The sequence below is a fragment of the Stegodyphus dumicola genome, chromosome 8 (genome assembly GCF_044657685.1).
Source record: "Stegodyphus dumicola isolate Sdum_Otavi_A_Nest chromosome 8, ASM4465768v1".
NCBI classification, from domain to species: domain Eukaryota; kingdom Metazoa; phylum Arthropoda; class Arachnida; order Araneae; family Eresidae; genus Stegodyphus; species Stegodyphus dumicola.
The window spans coordinates 150,373,699-150,393,623 of NC_140775.1; the positions used below are offsets into that span (position 1 = coordinate 150,373,699).

A 19,925-nucleotide genomic window follows, 5' to 3' on the forward strand; every position below is an offset into this window, starting at 1 on the left:
TCGCTTTAAGGAAATGAGGACACAAATTCATTTACAAGATGATCTTGCAGAACAGTTGAAGGTAAAGAATGGAGTGAGACAGGGTGATGCATTGACATGCTTCCTGTTGTAATATTGTGCTTGAAAAAGTTATTAAGAGATTCTAGGATCAATACTAGATGAAATATTTTTAATACAACTATTCAGTTACTAGCTTTTGCAGATGTTGCAATTGCAGTGTTGTCTGTACTGTTCCTGCTTTTAAACAGGCATTCATAGCATTGAAAAAGGGGGCAAAATGATTCAACTTTTCTATTAATGAAAATAAAACTAAATGCTTTGTTTAAAATCTGGCTTATAATTGAGTCATTTAGAAATTAGCAGCTATAGATTTGAAAAGGTCTACGATTTCTCGTAGAAATGAGATAACTTATGAAATACTTAAAAGAATCTCTGCTGCAAATAGATGTTTTCATGGCCTTAAGAGTTATTTAAAATCCAGCTTTCTGAAGCTAAGAACTAAATTACTTCTTTACAAGAATATTGTTAAGTCTGTTCTGACTTGTGAGTCGGAAGCGTGGGCAGTACTTAATTTATGTGATGAGGAAGCTTTTGATATTTTTTAGGAAAGGGTATTGCGATGCATACTTGGTGGGGTCTGTGCAAATATATCTTAGAGGAGAAGATGTAATTTAGAGGTGTGCAAGACAACTATAGACAACTTGATATAGTGAAAACTTTCCAACTGCAGAGACTTAAATAGGTTAGTCATCTGGCATGAATGCATGAAGATTGGTGCTGTAAGAAAATCTTTTCTAGAAAAGTCCGTGGGAACCGGATCTCAGGTAAGATGTTTCCCAGTGACATGGATTGATTGTGTTGAAAATGACCTAAACATTTTAAAGATCAAAAACTGGAAAATAGTTGCCTAAAAGCTGAGATGCCTGAAGAAGCCCAAGCTCACCGTGGGCTGTCAAGCCAATGAAGAAGAAGAAACATTTTGATTACAGTTTTACTTTTGAATTAGAGATGATACTTCCAGCTGAAACATTTCTTTAAATTTTGTTAAGAAACATATTCTGTGGCTTCTAAAACTGTTATATAAATATATATGAATTTAAAAGTGCAAATAATAGCTTTTGATACAGTACATATAGTCAGAAAAGTTCCATGACTAGAAATAATTTTGAAGCTTTGATTATATCTTTCAAAACAGGGAAAAGATTTTAATATATTTTAATCTATTCTAAGCGTTTTGTTTTAGTATAAACATATCATTTCCTTAATTAATGTCATTATCAAAGAAAAAAAGAGTATCATCTGAATGTAACTTTTACTTTAAATGCATTAATGTTATTTTTAGATCATGCTGTAAACTGAAAATTTTATACAGTTTGCAATTGCCTGATTTTTCTGTAATTAATTTCTTGAATTTATTATCTCAATTAAAGTTTATGTTTTAATTATGTGATTTTTTTTTTATTTAAGTTCAGTATTTCAGTTGGAGTTTGATATTATATTTTTGTTTTTTCTTCATTATTTGTTAATAGAAAATATTGTCGCTTTAGTAATCATAAGCATCTATATTATTAATTTAAAGGAAATTTCTGAAATTTTTTTATGCAAAAAATGCCTTTTTTGCAGATAAGTTTTTGCAGCTATTAGTTTATAGCTGTCTCTTTTGGGTAATAGAAAATCTGATACTATGCAAAAAAAATTTCACTTACACAAAGGCTGTAACAGAAACAGAAAGCTTATCTTTATAATTTTCTTCTGCAGCGATGTTCAGATCTCTGGGGAACATAGAATAAGAGTCAAAACAGACTATCTATAACAAGCTTTCACAAATCATGGAAAATTTCCCACCTACTTCAGTAGTTTCTGCCATCAAAATGCCAAATACATCTGCAAGGCCTCAGCTTCTTCAGCGCACGTCTCTTACATCCATGACTGTTCACTCACTTTGCCCTTCAGAGCTTCCCTTCCTGAGCTTCATGGATCACATAGCCTCAAAGATCTTCGTCAAGGATTACTACGGACAGTGGGTCGTCAGAAGCAATATAGAGTACATCTATTCTAAGAGAAACATAATCAACCATAGCAGATAAGCTGGTATAGGCACCTGATGAAATATAAAGGCAGCAAGTCTCCATTCATGTATACAGTACAAAGTCTGTAATCCGGACGTCCATTAAACGGAATAATCTATAATCCGGACCTCAAAGCTGCAAACTTTTTTTTCCGTATGCTTTACGCACGTGTGTTTAATGTTACGCATGCGCGTTTAGCACAAAAAAACGAAGCAACTTAAACAACTTACATTGAAAGAAATGTTTAATAAAATAAATATTAAGCTCCCTTTTTTGGGGGGGTAAATTTTGATATTCTTTAGATCATAATTGCTCTTTATTTCATAAATTACGGTTTCATATTTTAATAATATAATTTCTGCATGCCATCTTAGCATATTTAAGTTGATGATCTATAATTCGGAATCGCCGAAATCCCGACGAGTCCGGATTACGGACTTTGTATTGTATAGGTACCTCTAAACTAACTAACCCATTTTGCTAATTTTGTACTAACATACCCAAAACATTATAAGTTGGAGCACCTAAAAAAATTAATACATTAATGTTAAATCTGTTTATTATTAATAAGTTTGAAAAGATAAACAACCAAAAAAGATTGCTAGTGCAATGCTTAAGAAGACATGACTGACCTGTAGTGCCCTTTGAGAGGTGAAGCAGGCAGAATAAATAATAATAGCCAAATTTTCAGAAACTGAAAGTTGCAGCTCATTGCATTTGGTCTTATTTGCTATACAGAGTATACTTACAGTTACTAAAACTCATGTCTAAAAGAATTTCGTCCACAATGAGATCAGAATTTGATCAAACAAAATATTAATATCAAGGCATAATAGTTTATCCCTCAGTGTCGATGTATGTTTACATATGTCTGTATAAAAAATACAAAATAGTTATATATATTTAGCTTTATCTTTTACTCGAATTCTCTGAAATGAAAGCCTAAAGAATGATCTTTTTGTTGACAAGTAATAAAAGTATTTCTTATTGATTCTATAGTATTTTTAAGAGTCATTGCTACTGATATGTTTTCTAATGTGTTTTGATTTTTTGTTCAGACTCAAGCAAATCAGTTAGTTGATGCTCTTATGAAATGTACACCTCACTACATTCGGTGTATAAAACCAAATGAGACTAAAAAGCCTCATGATTGGGAAGAAGATAGGTAAGTGAATATAATCTAATTTTTGTGTTAACATTGTGCATAAATTTTATACATATAAGACCATTTTTAATGTAAGAAATCAATAAATATGTAATTATTTTCTACTGTAGGGTGAAGCATCAAGTTGAATATCTAGGCCTGAAAGAAAATATCAGGGTTCGCAGAGCAGGATATGCTTATCGACGACCTTTCAAAAAATTTCTGCACAGGTGATTTAATATTTATTTTTAAAAAGAAACGACCTAATTTTTTGCATGACATAGTAAATGAATCCCCTCAGGGAAAAATAAAAATAGTAATTTTTTTATGTTGATATGCTTTGGCTGTAAAATATTTTGTTCACTCCCCCAATGATTGCTTTTGAATATTTTATTCTAAAAAGCTGAATAGAAATAGCTACAAATTGCGTAAAATGTTCATTTCAACAGCAGAGTGCTTAAAATTTTGTCAGTTACATGTTTTGAATAAAATTTGTGTACTTATATAATCTATATTAGAAAAATGGTATAATTTAAAGTCTAAGAATCTTAGACGCATAAAAAAATACAGAAAAATATATAAACAACAAAAGTCTATTGATTCTGTTACTGGACTTTAAAAATATTTTTATTGCATTTTTACCAAATTTCAGTTTGTGAATCTTTTATTGGAAGCATATTAAATTTATACTCAGTGTCATTTCAGCCATGCACCAAAAGTGATAGTGAAAAGGCCTTATTTATTTATATTTTGAGTTCTGTATCACATACACTTTATCTTTGACACAACTTGCAGAGGAAGAAATTAAGAGGTATAGTAAGGAGCATCATCTCACCAAAACCACCAATCGTGAGACAATTATGTTATTCACATATTCTTGTATAGTATAATTCAAAGAAGGGATTGCCACATACTCTGCTGAATGATATAAGAATGTAAATCAGAAATTTAAGGAAAAGGGGAGAAATTATGAAATCCAAGTAAGCATCTTTAGTGGCAGTGATTTTCACTTTAAAAGGGGGGAGTAAATTATAGTTTTACTTATATTAGCAATCCCTGTAATTTTTTTCCCTGTTAGTTCTTTAATATTTTCTTTTGAATTATCCCAAATTGCAAAATTTCATAAACCAGCTTGCTTAATATACTGTAGATAAAATCGTTTTGTAATTTACACTGATTTATGCCACCTGCAGTTTTATTTTAGTTTTATTATTTTATGTTTTTTCATACAAAGTACACTAAATAAATATAAATGCTATATCCCCTCCCCCCCCTAAAAAAAGAAGTTTGGTTTTAGGTATTGATTTTTGTTGCTGAATGTCTTAAAAATTTCTTTGGGAAGAATTTGGTTAGTTGAGGAAATAGTGACCACAACTACAGATTTCATTTGTTCTAATTTATATTTAAATTTAAGTCTCTGATGAAATTTTTTCTTTATATTTTCTTAATGTGTTATGTTTGTAACTTACTTCAAATCTCGAACCTTTCAAATCACCTGAGTGCATGATAGACTAATAAGAAAATATTTCAAAATCGTAAAAACAACCTTGTATTTAGTGTAAGTATATTGAAACACTCAATCAATTTCGAGGGCAGCTAAAGGTCCCTCCTCATCAGGAGAAAGAAATACATAGAAAGAAGAAAAATAAAGGGGAAGGAGTCTCAGAAACACGTGGTCCTTATTAGCACTGCACGTGGTTATAACCGGATTTTTAATCAGAGTTACACTGGCCACCTACTTTTACTGGGCCAGGCTATCTGATCAAACATGTAACACAAAGGACAAGAAAAATTAGCGAAGTTAAAAATAGGGAGCGAGGGGCAATGGCACCTTCACGCTCAAAATGTGAACTTCGAATGACTTTTAACTCTGATTAAAAATCCAGTTATAACCACGTGCAGTGCTAATAAGGACCACGTGTTTCTGAGACTCCTTCCCCTTTATTTTTCTTCTTTCTATGTATTTCTTTCTCCTGATGAGGAGGGACCTTTAGCTGCCCTCGAAATCGATTGAGTGTTTCAATATACTTACGCTAAATACAAGTTTGTTTTTACGATTTTGATTGTCACATTAGCATGTTTCTCTTCTAGTCAAGAAAATATTTGTTTAAATTTAAGTAATTGTTATATCTAATGTTAACTATTAAATTTAGAACAAATGCTGACTAAATATACACACACATGTATAAACCCTTATTATTTCTAGAATTTAAAACCTGAAGAAATTAAGATTTGTTCATATTAGTTTGTTTTTTGATTAAATTTTGAGTGTTCATGATATCAGTTCGTATCTGCAAAATGGGAAAAAGACCATTGTGTCCACTTTGTTCTGTGGTTATTTGCAATATCAACAATAAACTAGCATTAATAAATAAACACTAAAATTAATTGTACAGATATGTTAATATTAAAATTATCTTCATAATTTTCCATAGGTATGCTATATTAACAAAACAAACATGGCCATCATGGGCAGGAGACCCCAAACAAGGTGTTATACATATCCTTAGAAGTGTAAATATGGATGACGACAACTATCAACTAGGAAAAACAAAAATTTTTATTAAAGCACCAGAGTCGGTAAGTTGCGGCAAGATTTTCAAAATCCAGTATGTAGTTTAAATAAGTAACTTGTGCAATAAAATATTATTATTAAAGTTTATAAATGAAACGCTAGTCTTGCAATAATCTGTCTTATATTCCATGAAACCTTGAAGCCAGATACTTTTTATCTACCATGAACCAATATTTATCTTACCATATTTCACCATGAAAACAAATGCATTTTGTCTGTATTTGTAAATTTACCTTTAGGTTCATGAAGAACATCATTTTGTTCCATATCTAGATCAAATCTATATCTATATATATATATACATATATATTTGAATCTAGAAATATGTACAAAAAATTTTACAAAGGAATTTATTAATTACAAAACTTCATACCTACTCATCTTACATTACTCTCCTAAATAGTTTTGAATCATGTGTTCATTATGTAATAAGATTACATAAATTTGGTAGTTATTGCCAGTTTTTTTAAACTAATAAATTTCTTGGGAATATATATAATTATGAATTTAAAGCATCATAAAATAGTAATTTTATCCTTCAGTTTGTCATCCTTCTGTTTATTTGCTTATTTTGTTTAAAAGGAGAAAAGTGTATTTGCACAGACATTGCCAAGATGTCAAAGAATGCTATATGTGAGTCAATCTGGAATTCAGCTTATGCATTCCAAATATAAAATTGAAATTTGTAAATCAAAAAATGGTATACTATTGCATTTATGTATAAAAAGTACTGACAACATTCTTACAGTTTTTGTAATTAACTAACTCCTTTCAATCTTTTCATCTTTTAAGATGCATAACAAAAGTTTCCAAAGTGAATTAGTGAATTGTTCAAGTTACAGAAAATGAAAGACTGCTTTTAATTTATACTTTTGTTTTATGTATTGCATTCTGCAGAATCTTCCCCTATCCAATTATCTTATTGGATATCCATTATTTATCTTATCCATTATCATTCTTACAGAATTTTTAAAGTAATAAATTTAAATTGTTACTTATATTGTTTCTTTAAAATGAAAGGGGAGGAAAGTTTATTGGAGATATACATTTTGTCAAAAACTATATTTTTTTGCTTGTTCATGATAAATAAGTAGAAAACTCATAATTTAAAAAATGCAATTTTGTTTCCCGCTCAAAAAGATGTTAAAATAGTTTCAAAAATACTTGTCTTTTATAAGAGATGCAGTTTTCCTGTTTTCAAATCATATTTGTGCTACTTGAAAATCAAATGGAAATTATTTGTTATTAGTATTCTAAATATATTTAAAATACAATGATGCATCATAATTTTTTTATAATTGATAACTAATAAGTAATATTTTCCAGTTATTTTTACTTGAAGAAATGAGAGAGAGGAAATATGATGGTTATGCCAGAGTTATTCAAAAAGCATTTAGACAGTACTTTGCTAGAAAACAATATCAGAAATTAAAAGAACAAGGTGAGTTTTTATTAAAATACTAGGCATTGAAGCAATTTCATAGACATAAACTCCTTTAATTTCTTTAGAGAAGTTTATTAATGCAGTTTGCTTGAACATTATCAGAGATGGTATTTACATAACTAGCAATTAAGTTCATCATAAAATATTATTTTCTGTTCTGTAAAACAATTGGCTATGAATAATGTGAAAAAGAATTTTAATTTCTAAATGTGTAGTTCCACTTTTAACTTTGAAATCAATTTATTAATTATTGCTCGTCTTTTATTTCTCTGGTAATTAAATGTGGTAGTGTGAATATTACCTGTGTTTGCATATAACATGCTATTAATTTCTGTATACGAAAATACAGTTTTTCATTTTAGATATTATACATGAGTAAGTGTATAGTATGTCATAGGAATGTGCAGTAAGTCATAAATGTGAATACACACATGTATAAGTATGTATAATGATACTTCCATCAAAGTGTTTTAATAGTACATTAAACAAGCTAATTTTTGTGCAGTATGAATAGTTTCTGCATTTTGGTAGTGGCTGTGTTAATTGTTCTATTTCAAGGGCAGTAAGTTCTGGGTATTTTTAAACTTGAAATAGTTTTAGATAGACACTTTTTTAAATAGTTTCCTTTAAATAGTTTTAGATAGATTTTTCACATATTAGAACGGCCCTTAATTTAGAATGCCAATTTTAATTTTACCCTCTTCTCTTTGAACCAAACTTTTAACATGTAATAGATACCAAACTTTTAACACTTTTAATAGAACCAAACTTTTAACATGTAATAGATAATTTTAGTAAGTTATCTGTTAGTTGTCTTCATTTGAACAAAAGGTTTTAATCACAAAATAGTGTTTAGAAATAAAGAATATAGCATGATCATAATTTTTAGATATGTCAGAGAATTATTGAATAAACCTTGTTACTTTGTGCTGAATTGATACATTTCAAAAGAGGTTTTACCAATGTGAGTTCAATAATAATGCTAATATCTTCCTGAAAAATAGTAATTTCATCATGAAATGAATGTTTGTGGCACTGCTGACCATTCAGATTGCATAAAATCCTAAAATTCACTGTTTTTAAATAATTGCTATCATGTTTGTCCCATGTAAGTAATAAAATGTAAAATGTTTTTATTATAAAAGTTAAAAGCACTGAATGAGTAAGTCTATATATGTTGTTTGTTTGGCATATTTGTTTAAAATTATTGTGTTAGTATGTGCTCTTCTTCACAGCATCATCATACTATGTTATATTTAGGAGGATCAAAATGTACCTTCCTTTTCAAAAGTATATTAAAACATGTTTTAAGGTATCATACAAATAATATCTAATTATCTAGATGGATAGAAAAGGAAACGATATTTCAAGTTGAAGTTTTAAATTATTTGTGTGCATTTGATCTTGTATAAATTATATTTTGACCTTCAGCCATTTAATTAGCAATTAATGTCTTTTCAAAGTCTGAATTTAATGCAAGTGTTTTTTTTTTTTTTTTTTCTCTCCCTGTGTGTAGCATCTGACCTCTTAGTAGGCAAGAAAGAAAGGCGAAGGTACAGTCTTAATAGAAATTTTATTGGTGATTATATTGGATTAGAAGATAATCCAGCCATTAGAGCTTTAATAGGAAAAAGAGAAAGAATTGAATTTGCAGAAACTGTAAATAAATATGATAGACGTTTTAAAGTAAGTATTTGTGAATATTAAGTAGTTTTATGAATTTATGTAACTGATATGCACCATTTGGTATTAATTGGTTTTAATGATTTTGTAAAAATAAATTGTTTGTATTTAAAGCTTGAGAATTTTATTTTTTTACTTTTTATGCAGCTACTGTTGTCTTTTGTAGTTTATGTTTTAAGGTTGGAATAATATTACACAGTACAGTGATAACAATTCAAAATAGAATTCATTTCTGATGCTTGAGAGCTTGTAACTAATATGATCAGTAATGACAGAAGTAGAAGATGCATGTTAATTCATGCATATCTTGAAATTGGTGATGTGTAACTGCATATTTACTTAATAATATTGCTTTATTGTTTTGATAATTACATATTTATTTTATTAAATCTGCATGCTTTTTCTGAAGCTATTAATCATTTTTATTTAGAATGTGTTGATGCTTTTCCAAAACAAAATTCTCGGTTTTTTGTAAGCCTTAACAAGCAGCTGTTGCGCTGTAAATTTTCTCTTCGAGATATGTAATATATGCTATTTTGGACCAAAGTATGGAACAAATAAAGTATGTTGCATGCAATGAATATCATTGCTTTTGAAGAAGTCATCAATGAAATCGAACATTAGTGTCCACAAAGATTAGCTTTTATTAGACAAACTTTTAAGGCAGATGAAAAGTCTTAAAATTTTATGTAGAATGATACATTTTTCTTCTAAAATTCTTTATTTATGAGAACAATATATGTATTTTATTCTCTCCTCTAGTTTGAGTTCCTTTTATAAAGAAAGTAGGTCTGTTTTATTTAGTATATCAGTACTTCTTATCATCATTATGATTCCATTTTATAATAGCAGGCAGAAAGCAATTTGTTCATCTTTCTATTCAGAATCAGACTTTTTACTATGCTTTGGATCATTACAGACTAAAAAAGGGAAAATGCCCTTTAAAAGGCTTCATTTGCAGTATTAATTTTGTTAAATACTATCATCCAACTGAAGACTTATGGGAAGTGTAGGCGTCTGAACATAGAAACTTCTGTTCGGGTAATATAATGTCATGTATGTCTAAAAGCTGTAATGTGCCCTGAAATCTTTTTTCCTGTGACTATTGCATACTTAAGAGAAATAATTGCTTTGTTTCTTAGCTTTTGGAGTAAAATAATAGTCTTACATCAAACTTCTCTCCTGTGTATTTTTGTAGAACTTCATTTAAATTTGCAGTGTCTTTGTTTGCTCTACACTGAATGTCTTGAATTTCCTGATATGGTCTCCAAATACTGACAGACTATTTCAGAGTGAGCCTTTTTTGTGTGTAACTAAACTGCATATCTCATGTCTGATTACCATTTCTAGACTTTTTTTATTCTGTTTGCATGTCTATATTTGCAACATATTTTCCTTACCTTTCATATATTGTGAATTATATACAATTTTATATCTTCTAAATTTTGAGCACTGTTGTATCCTGAAATTATACATATGATGGAATCAAACTGCTATTTTCAAAATGTTGATCTTTCTTTAATGAATAAATATTCAAGGTGTCCGTGTATAAACTAATACCTGGAATTAAATTTTGCCAAATTTCATGTCTGCTGCCTGTGTATACTCAACCATCATAAATTAGTTCAGAAACCGTTGAATATATAAGCATTAATCATAGTTATACCTTTTAATTTCAAATATTTAACAGTACTTTTTTTTTAATTTAACTAGTATGTGTTTGATTATTTTTAGATTTTACGGGTACGTAATTTTCTTATCCATCAATCGTAATTGTGTTTTCTTTTTTAGGTCACAAAGCGAGATTTAATATTAACACCCAAATGTGTATATCTCATTGGAAGGGAAAAGGTGTGTAAAAATTAGTTTTCTTAGCAGTAAAGGCAAAATTAATACAATTTTATGTCACTTAAAATCAAATATATACCTTAAACAGCTATACCCAGTTTCTTCATATTTAATGTGACACATTTCAGTTGTTTAAGCTAGCAGAACACACTGAAACAGTGTTTTGCAAACCATTTTTCATATTAGCAGTTCCAAGTCATGAAATAAAAGTATATGTTGTAAACAGTGTGTTTAGATTTTTCCTTGCTAGCTATTTTTTCATATGTAATCCATAAGAAAATATTATTGACAAAATTAAGTTCAATACCTGATAATGGTATGACTTTTTTTCTGTTGATTTTCAAATTTGATTTCTATTAAGTAAATTTCACTTTGGAATGCAAATCTGCATGCTAAGTGACTATATGTGTGCAGCTAAGAGTATAAATATAAAGCTGTAGGAGGAAATAATAGGTGCAAGTAGAAATGGAAAAAGCATAACAGTTCTGGTTTTTTTTTTCCGGGGGGGGGGGAATTTTCCAGCAGCATAAATGAAATTCTCCACAATGTTTAAAAAACAAGAAGTTTAATCAATATTGTTAGCAGTTGTATTAAACAGTAATTTTTTATATTGAAAAGTATCATTAGTGGTTAAATTTTAATATTCTTAAAATTTTTGTGATATTTAAATACTACTAAATGCAGTATATTTGAATTAAAAATAATTATAACATCTTGCAGAATATTTCAAAAATTCATATTCAGGTAAAATTTTAAAAACTTTTTTAATAGTAGAATAAATTATTATCCTCCCAATCATTCTAATTCATATCAACTGAAATATATTTCTGGATTTTTGTAATATATTACTTCTTTTAACAAATATCTATTTAAGGTATTAGCTCTCCTTCAGTTTTGATTTTTTGATAAAATTGCAAAAACAGATGAATAAGTTTGAGTCAGATTTGATATCATAAAAATATCCTACACAGCAAATGAAATGCTCTGATGTTATAATCAATTGTTCTTTCCATCTTAATGCCTTTTTTATATTGCAGAATACATGTTTGTTTATAATGGTTTCACAATTTATTTTAATGAGTTCTATCAGTCTAATCTCTTATGAGTAAAATTTGGGTTTAATCAAAAAGTTAATAGTAGACTAGTGTAAAATAAAAATTTACCAGATATTTTTGTATTTTGCTTAATCTTTTATTCTAGTTTTAAAGTGCATTAAATATTGTAGATTACAAAGTATTCTTCTAAAATGCGAAGTATTCACTTAAATATATTTAAACTTTAAATAAAATGTGCAGATTTTAAAATTTTAAAATACAGAAAGAGTTAATACATTTTCTCTTTCTCTATTTAAATAGTAAAAATGGTTTCGCCCCCTCAAAAAGAAGTTTTAAAAATGAAATGATTTCATTTTAATATATTCACTTCTATGTGATAACGTTAGTTTCAAGTACAGTGAGTTTGACTTTTTATAATTGTGTAGCATGTGTTTTTCATGATTTTCCTCATGCAACCTAGTTGCCATTAGAAATAATTCCACAAAAGCATGTCTTTCTATTGGTAGACAGCTGTAGTGCAATTTATTATAATCAGAATAAGGGTGTTTCATATTGAATGGGACAAAAAGAAAGCATACCTGTGAATGCTGTAAATACTTAATTATGATAAATAAAATTTACTGTGTAGTTATAGCTATTCAAGTTTCTATAGATGTTCTGTGTGTGTGACCAGTGGCATGGGAAATATGTATGTGGTAGTTTGTTTCTTGCCACACTCATGATAGAATATCTCAGTGGTCAGCAAAGCGATGGCTTGTCGTTTGACCCAGTATGACCAGACCAGCATTGGGGTAGACTATCGTTCAGCTCCTGGCATATGTTTTAATGCTGGTGTAATGGAGAACCGTCAAGCTGCAGAATGAAGCTGGGAATCGCTTCCTCCAACGGAGGGAACAACCACTGTGATGAATATCTTAGTAAAATACACCTATAAATCAATGTTTTCATGAAGAAAAAAGGACCCAAGGCAAAACTGTTGGAAATGGCGCAGAAAACATTCACCTTTGGAGAATCATGCATATGTTTTGTGGACCATGTGGACTTTCCATGTCCCAAAATCATAAATTATAATGATTAACTTTCTCAGAAACTTGAAAAGTGACTTCATCCATAAACACACTCTGACCATCTACCTCCAACTTATCTTGCAAATTCACTCAGAAGCTTGTTGCACAGAATAATTTGTTCTAAGGTTTTAATGCCTGCACCATTTGAAAAGTGTATGTCGAGAATTGCAGATGTTTTCATAACACATGCAACATCATTACAGGAGATAAATTGAGTTTAGAACTCGCATGGCATGTTGATTTTCTGGGATTTTGTAAAAATGCTTCATGAATTTTTTCAACCACTTTGGTTTTGGCTGATGTTCATTCTGGGCTGTTAACTGCTTCATCCACCATTCTATGTAGTGGTTCTTTACCAAATTTTGTGCGAAAATGTGTTTGAGCTATGATAAATCAAGATGTTTTGGTGTACTCACAAAACACAGTATGCTTTCTCTTGCATGGATGGCACCATTTTTCTTAACAATGCCTCTATCGGTGGTTTCTTAACCTGAAGATATTTTGCTGTTGTCAGATAAAACTTGTGGTTTCAAAATTAATTTGTTTTGGTGGTACTATTCCGTTTTGAGGACCGTAAAAAAATTGCAGCAAAAATGTATGCACAAAAGCGCCAAATCTAGCAAATGCGCCCATTTAACAGTGCGCCAAATCTAGCGTACGCACTGATTTCAGATTGCATACGTTTATATAGTTCTATATTTCTTAAGACGCCATTGAAATACTAGTTTAATTTTTAAATCTTTTTTTGATTTTAAATATTTTTTTGATATCCTATGGATTTAACAATTTGGGAATTGCCCATGACGAAAAGTGTGCAATAAAATTTTTGGTTGAAGTGCAGAATCACCCACTGCTTGACACGTTTCTAAGAATTGCACATATTCAGTATCTATGTACATATCGACCTATTTTCACCTCGAAAAAATCCCAGAATTGCACAAAAATGGCACTGTGCACACCCTTGACTTTCTCTATGTACACATCGACCTATTTTCACTTAAAAAGTAAAAGAAAACTGACAAAAATCCAATTGTTTATAGCCTTATAAAAAGCGACAAATAAATAAGTGGGCAATTCTGTACTTTACCGAGAATTTTTTAAAAAAAAAGACATTGATCATTATAGAAAATTATGTTTGAACAGCCAACGAGATGAAACTATGCTTTAGCGATAATTTGGTAGCAAAATACCGATGCAGGCATCCATTCAGTTATGTTTAGCAATTTTTATATAAATTATAATAATGATCTGAAATAGTTGTTTACTCTTATGCTTCAATTCACTCATGTTTAGCCTTTTTTATAAAATTTATAATAATAAAAAGTATTATTTGAAATTCATCTAAATTAAAACAATCTTGGATAGTTATTTACTATTATACTTTCTTTCTTGCATTAGGGTTGCCGCAGTTATTTTTGGCAACACTGGCATCAACAATAGTTTGGCGATTTTTTACGGCCCTCAAAACCGAATAGTACCGTTTTGGCGTATTAAATCAATTACGGAATTTGTACTATGCTATTCATTCTTTTTATCTCATTCAATATGACTCGCTTTATGTAGTGGATTTGTTTATATCTTAATGCTTAAAATTATATTTTAATAAATTAAATGAATTATATCATTAAAAATATTTAATAGAATTTGTAACATATTTATATATTGCAATTAGTAATTGCATTTTATACAATAAAATCTCTCCAATGTGATTACCTACTATTCTTGACATATTTGGTTGCGATAGAACATGTATATCTGAGTTGCTTTATATCATTCTAGTTCTTAAATATTGTTTCTTTCAGAGATAGTTGCTGTGAGAGATTTCACTGTATTTTCGTTTTTCAATATATTATGCACTTCCGTTTATTTTAATTTCTTTAATTAAAACTTTATATATGCAAAATTCAGATGTATTGTTTTAAAATTTATAGGTTAAAAAAGGTCCAGAAAAAGGACGTTACAAAGAAATTATAAAGAGAAAAATAGAAATAGAAAATATATCTCATATTTCTTTAAGGTAAAATACAATATATCTATTTTTTGTTCTGCGACTTAATCAGTTCATCAATTGGTTAAATGCTATAATAATTATATATAAAAAGATATGCTATCATGAACAATGATATTCTTGTATATTTTGTTGCAAAAGTGCAGTATTTCTTAAAATATTTAATATTACTTATACAAAGTACAAAATATGCTAAAAGATCAGAAAGGTACACCGTTTGGAACAAGAGAATATATCGATTTCAAGTCATTAAAAAAAGTTATTAGATTTAAGTTAAAAAGCAAAATAAAAAGAAAGTGCATATGGGTTTTCTTTCCCCTTTTTTATTTTTTAACTGTGGAAGAAAATAAAAGTATGTAAAGAGACATTAACAGTAATAAAAATTCAGAAAGTAGTTTTTTTTCACAATTTTTTTTTATTCTGTATTTTAACTCAACCTCTTTTAACCTTTCTTTATTTTAACCCAAAACTGTAGTGGATATATTCTGTTGTATTCATATACAAAAAAAATTCTTGAACATATTTCCTCGAATGGTCAGAAATAGTTTAGTTTGTTGTACCCGAGTTAACTTGGTTGAGTGCATTAAGAGATCATGAAATTTTTTTAATATTTTTAAACATTTATTTTATAATAATTCATTTTAAAACTCCAGGATATTTTAGTCTGAGTCTCTATTTCCCATCACCTTGCTTTATTGTATATTATCATATTACTTTATGATCAGTTACATAGCTTTGTTCTAAAGAGTTCAAAGACTGTACTTCTAAAGCTAAATTTTCATTGGATGTTATCATTTCAATATTCATCTTATTGTAATCATGCTCAGAATTTCAGAATTTTGTATTTAAAAAAGAGAGAGAGAGGAAAAAAAATGTGCTAATTTCATCATCAGCCCATTTGATAGTGGTCTTTTAGTTCAACCAAATTTATCAGCCAACCCGCAGTGTCTTTCCCCCCCCCCCATGTGTTTAGTTTTCAACTTTTTTTTTTTTCTTTTGTGTATAACGAAACAGTTTTTTAGCTTTAGCTTGTACTAAAACCTCAGTTTATAGTAAATTTGGCATCTGCCCCAAGTGTTTTTTTTTTTTTTTTTTTAAAGATCATCTCATTTTAGTTAGCTTAAATTTCATTATGATAACTTTTAAGAACTTGCATAGCTATTGGATATCATTTCAAAAATAAATAATTTCAATTTAGGAGTACATACCAATTCTAGAACTGTTATCAAAATGTCTATCAAAACCAATTCTGTGATCAAAAGGTTTTTGGGGATTAAATACTAACAAAATTCAAAATGAAATATTTGAGACACTTCACAATTTTATGTCAGAAAATGAACTTCAGTGTACAGAGAGAAGATAATAACCCATGTAAATGAATTGCAGGTTATTTAAACATTACTTTCCCAAACATATACCAAACATAAGTAAGAAAAAAACAACTGGATTTCAAATCCTTTCAATAAAATTTCTTTAAAGCAGTCTCAAAATTATCATTCTCTGAAAGAAGAACAGCTTTTTGATTATATATCTTGATTCACTGTAGTTTATTAAATTTGTTATGTTAAAATAATACAATTTATGATATATTACTGAAATACTGGAGGCTATGAGAGGAGATGTATAATTGCAGAGTTTATCAAAAGGGATGTGAAGATGTGTTTGTACTTACTTCTATTAATCTAAAGTATTTTTATTCTTTATACTAGTTCCACCTGTATTGATACATTTATTATTTTCCGGATGAGCAAAATCTCTGATCAAAAAAGTACATAAATTCTCAGTTATTTTGTAGTTTTATGAAAGAAAATGAATGATTTTTCATTATTATGTGACTATAAAAACTAATTGGCTAAATGCAATCCTAACGTAATTCTACTAGTTTCTTTTAATTCTTTATGCTTTAAACCATTAATATGTGTAAAGCAAAGTGCTTTAATGAGTGACACTTAATTCAAAGCTTTAAATTATGACTGTGATACAAGTATCTTTGATCATGTCTTCTTGTTTACGAAAAAAGCATACTTTTGGATACAAATACATCAGTTTAAAGGGTTTTAAATCAAAAAGAAAACTAGATTTTTTTAAGAGAGTTGATCTGACAGTTGTCAGGGAATTAAGGCAAATATTAAAAAAGGGAGGGAAGAAGAAAAATATGTCATGCTTTTATGTAAAAACATAAATGAGAATGATAATTGTTTACAATTTCTGTTTTGTCTTTGATAAATAATTTATGTGTATAATATAAATTCATGTCAACATCTTTTTCAGTACTCACCAAGATGACTTTATTGTTATTCATGTCAAGAATGATTATGGAAGTCTTTTGGAAATAACATTCAAGACAGAATTTCTAACTTTGCTCAACAAAAAGTTTCAGGAGCGAACAAACAAACCTTTAAATATACAGTTTAGTGATTTGTAAGTTTTTTATATATTACCTTTTATTCTGTTATATTTTCTGGTTATCTGCATTTAAAATTAGAATTTTCACTAATATTTATTTTCTCATTTCAAGACTAGAGTTTAAAGTGAAAAAGGAAGGCTTTGGTGGGGGTGGAACAAAACAAGTGAAAGTAGTTAATGGCCAAGATGCACAGCCAGTTTGTAAAATCAGTGGCAAATTGATGACTGTGAGTATAGCTCCTGGACTTCCAAAGGAATCTCGTAAGTTTTTTTTTTTTTTTAATAAATGCAGATATTACAGCATTTTGATATAACTGAATGAAATATTCAACTATGTTTTCTCCTCTTTCTTTCCTCCCTTCCTTTTTTTTATTTCTAATTGTATAATCTGATAATGTCTTTGTAGTCTTATTCTCTTTTAAATAAGTTACCCAGATGGTATAGTGGTTAGGAGAGTCTACTGTGGCACCAAAGGACTGGTTTTAAATCCCAGGGAAGACATGGATGTTTTTAAATGTATAGTATTGATGCAGCATGGTGGCACTCTAAATATATGGTGAGCCTAAAGATAGGCAGACAAATAGACAAAAAAAGTAATTTGATTTTACTGTACCTATATGAAGGAGAATGGATAGCATAATTAGTAAATTATGAGGAAGATGTTATTGTTTGGATGCCAAACTCCTTTCCAATGTTTCTCTAGCGAGACATGGCATGATCATTGAAAATGCTTATACTAATAGGTGATATTGTTACATTATCAAAGTGATATTGTTACATAGCATCTTTTATATCTTATCTGATTAATGCACAGATGTTGGGGATAAGATATTTAGGACATTTTTTTCTTTCTTCCTCTTTTTCTGGAGACCTTTCATTCACAATCATTTTTCATGGCTGCTTCTGAAATTGTAGTTCTTTTTTGTTGAACTCATATTTATAGCCCTCTAGTAACCTCTATATCTTGATTGTTGAATTCCTAACCAATGCTTATGCTTAGAGACAGATTATAATAAAAGAATCAAAAAGTGTTCAGAGTCTTTGCCTACAACCCACTCTTTTCATAATTTCATCCAGGCCGAATCAATGGCACTTGCTACCAGGCTTTGTTAATGAGAATTCAGCAATGGAAAATGTTAAAGTGATGTTTCCAAAAGTCCCTGAGTTTTAATTATATGGCTTTAGGTATTGACTTTCAAATACCTTTAAAAATGATGTGTTGCCTACATGGATGTTCATACCTCGAGACCCTCTTCATCATCCGAGGCATTTTTTGTTCAGATAGTTTATTCAGAAAGTGAGACAATAGTTATCTATGATTCAATTATACCTTATTAATTCTGAAGGGTATCATACATATCGAAATAGTGAGGCATAGAAAAGGTACTTTTCTGTTAAACACTTCACACCATTTGCCCCAAGAAAGATCGTGAATTTGAAAAGTGTCATCAGTAACTGTGAACAGTTTTAATAATTTAAGTAATACTAAAAGGCCAATGGCTGTATTAAATACCCAAATGATTGTGCAAAATATATATGTGTGTGTTATATTAGGGTTCAGAACTACTGATTACGTTTTTTAATCAATGAGTCTGTCTCGGAGGAAATGATGAAGTGGTTAAAACCATACCACTTGGCACTTTCATTTTGATTCATTAAATTATGATGTCAAAAGTTAATGCCTGTTTAGTTTTGTGATCTACAGTTTCAAAATAATCACATCACAGCAGTTGAATATAGAAAATTAACATAGGTGTGATATGTTTCAGTCCCTTATTATCTAATCATAGTGTTAAAAATCAGTAGACAGAACAAAATTCTGGAAATAGGCCAAAGCTTACTCACAAAAAAGGCCAAATATGTAGGAAATGCCTTCCTCTGCAAGCATTTTTTAAGGATTCTGTCATGAAACCTGAAAAATGTTTTCTTGATGCTATGAGCAGAAATTTAAACAAGCAGATTGTTCTTTATTGTATTAGCTAATAGAGGGATATGAATTACGGATATAGCATATAAGAAATTTAAATCACTTGTAATTTTTCACATTACATCGCCATTGATTATCCAAAGTCACATATTATGCTTTTTGATGCTCAGATCCTGTAACTTTGAAAATCTTCCACTTCATGCAGTCCCAAATATTAATAATTTTCTCAAAATGCTAGAAAAGAAAAGAGCTAATATCTTTCCTTACAAAAATTAAATTGTCCTGTCAATAATTAATCGAATTTACGTTAAACCAAAACAAGCATCTTATGATTTTGTTTTGAGATGACATAATTAAAGATATGTTTCTTTTTTATCATAATTTTTTTATATGTACTACAATTAGAATTTCATCATCATCGTTTTCATATCATATTTCTGCATTTTTGTTTCTATTATCATGCTGTGTATCTCATCATAAATTAAGCCAAAATTCCAAAGTATATCCATCTGTGATATTCACTAATCCTCTTACTCATCACTATTGACAGACCATGTTTATTTAATCTTAATTTTATTTATCAGTTCTTCAAATCATGCTTTTAGGTATGTTACATCATGAGAAATTTCTATCGTCTAACAATGTATTGTATTCTTTTTAAGCATAAATTTGTAGCCAAAGAAGGTAAACAGGAAACTT

The 19,925-nt window shown here is 29.1% G+C and overlaps 1 protein-coding gene across 5 annotated transcripts in view; it reads left to right on the plus strand.

The window, feature by feature from the left end:
* Positions 1-19,925, plus strand: part of LOC118200183 (unconventional myosin-Ie-like) — a 297,322-nt gene that overhangs the window by 264,202 nt on the left and 13,195 nt on the right. For all 5 annotated transcript variants that reach the window (XM_085822569.1, XM_085822568.1, XM_085822570.1 and 2 more), the window contains 9 exons: positions 3,128-3,234; positions 3,345-3,443; positions 5,649-5,793; positions 7,115-7,229; positions 8,749-8,918; positions 10,707-10,766; positions 14,817-14,902; positions 17,165-17,314; positions 17,412-17,560. In XM_085822569.1, the coding sequence (XP_085678695.1) occupies positions 3,128-3,234; positions 3,345-3,443; positions 5,649-5,793; positions 7,115-7,229; positions 8,749-8,918; positions 10,707-10,766; positions 14,817-14,902; positions 17,165-17,314; positions 17,412-17,560 (1,081 nt within the window). The remainder of the gene's footprint in view (positions 1-3,127; positions 3,235-3,344; positions 3,444-5,648; positions 5,794-7,114; positions 7,230-8,748; positions 8,919-10,706; positions 10,767-14,816; positions 14,903-17,164; positions 17,315-17,411; positions 17,561-19,925) is intronic.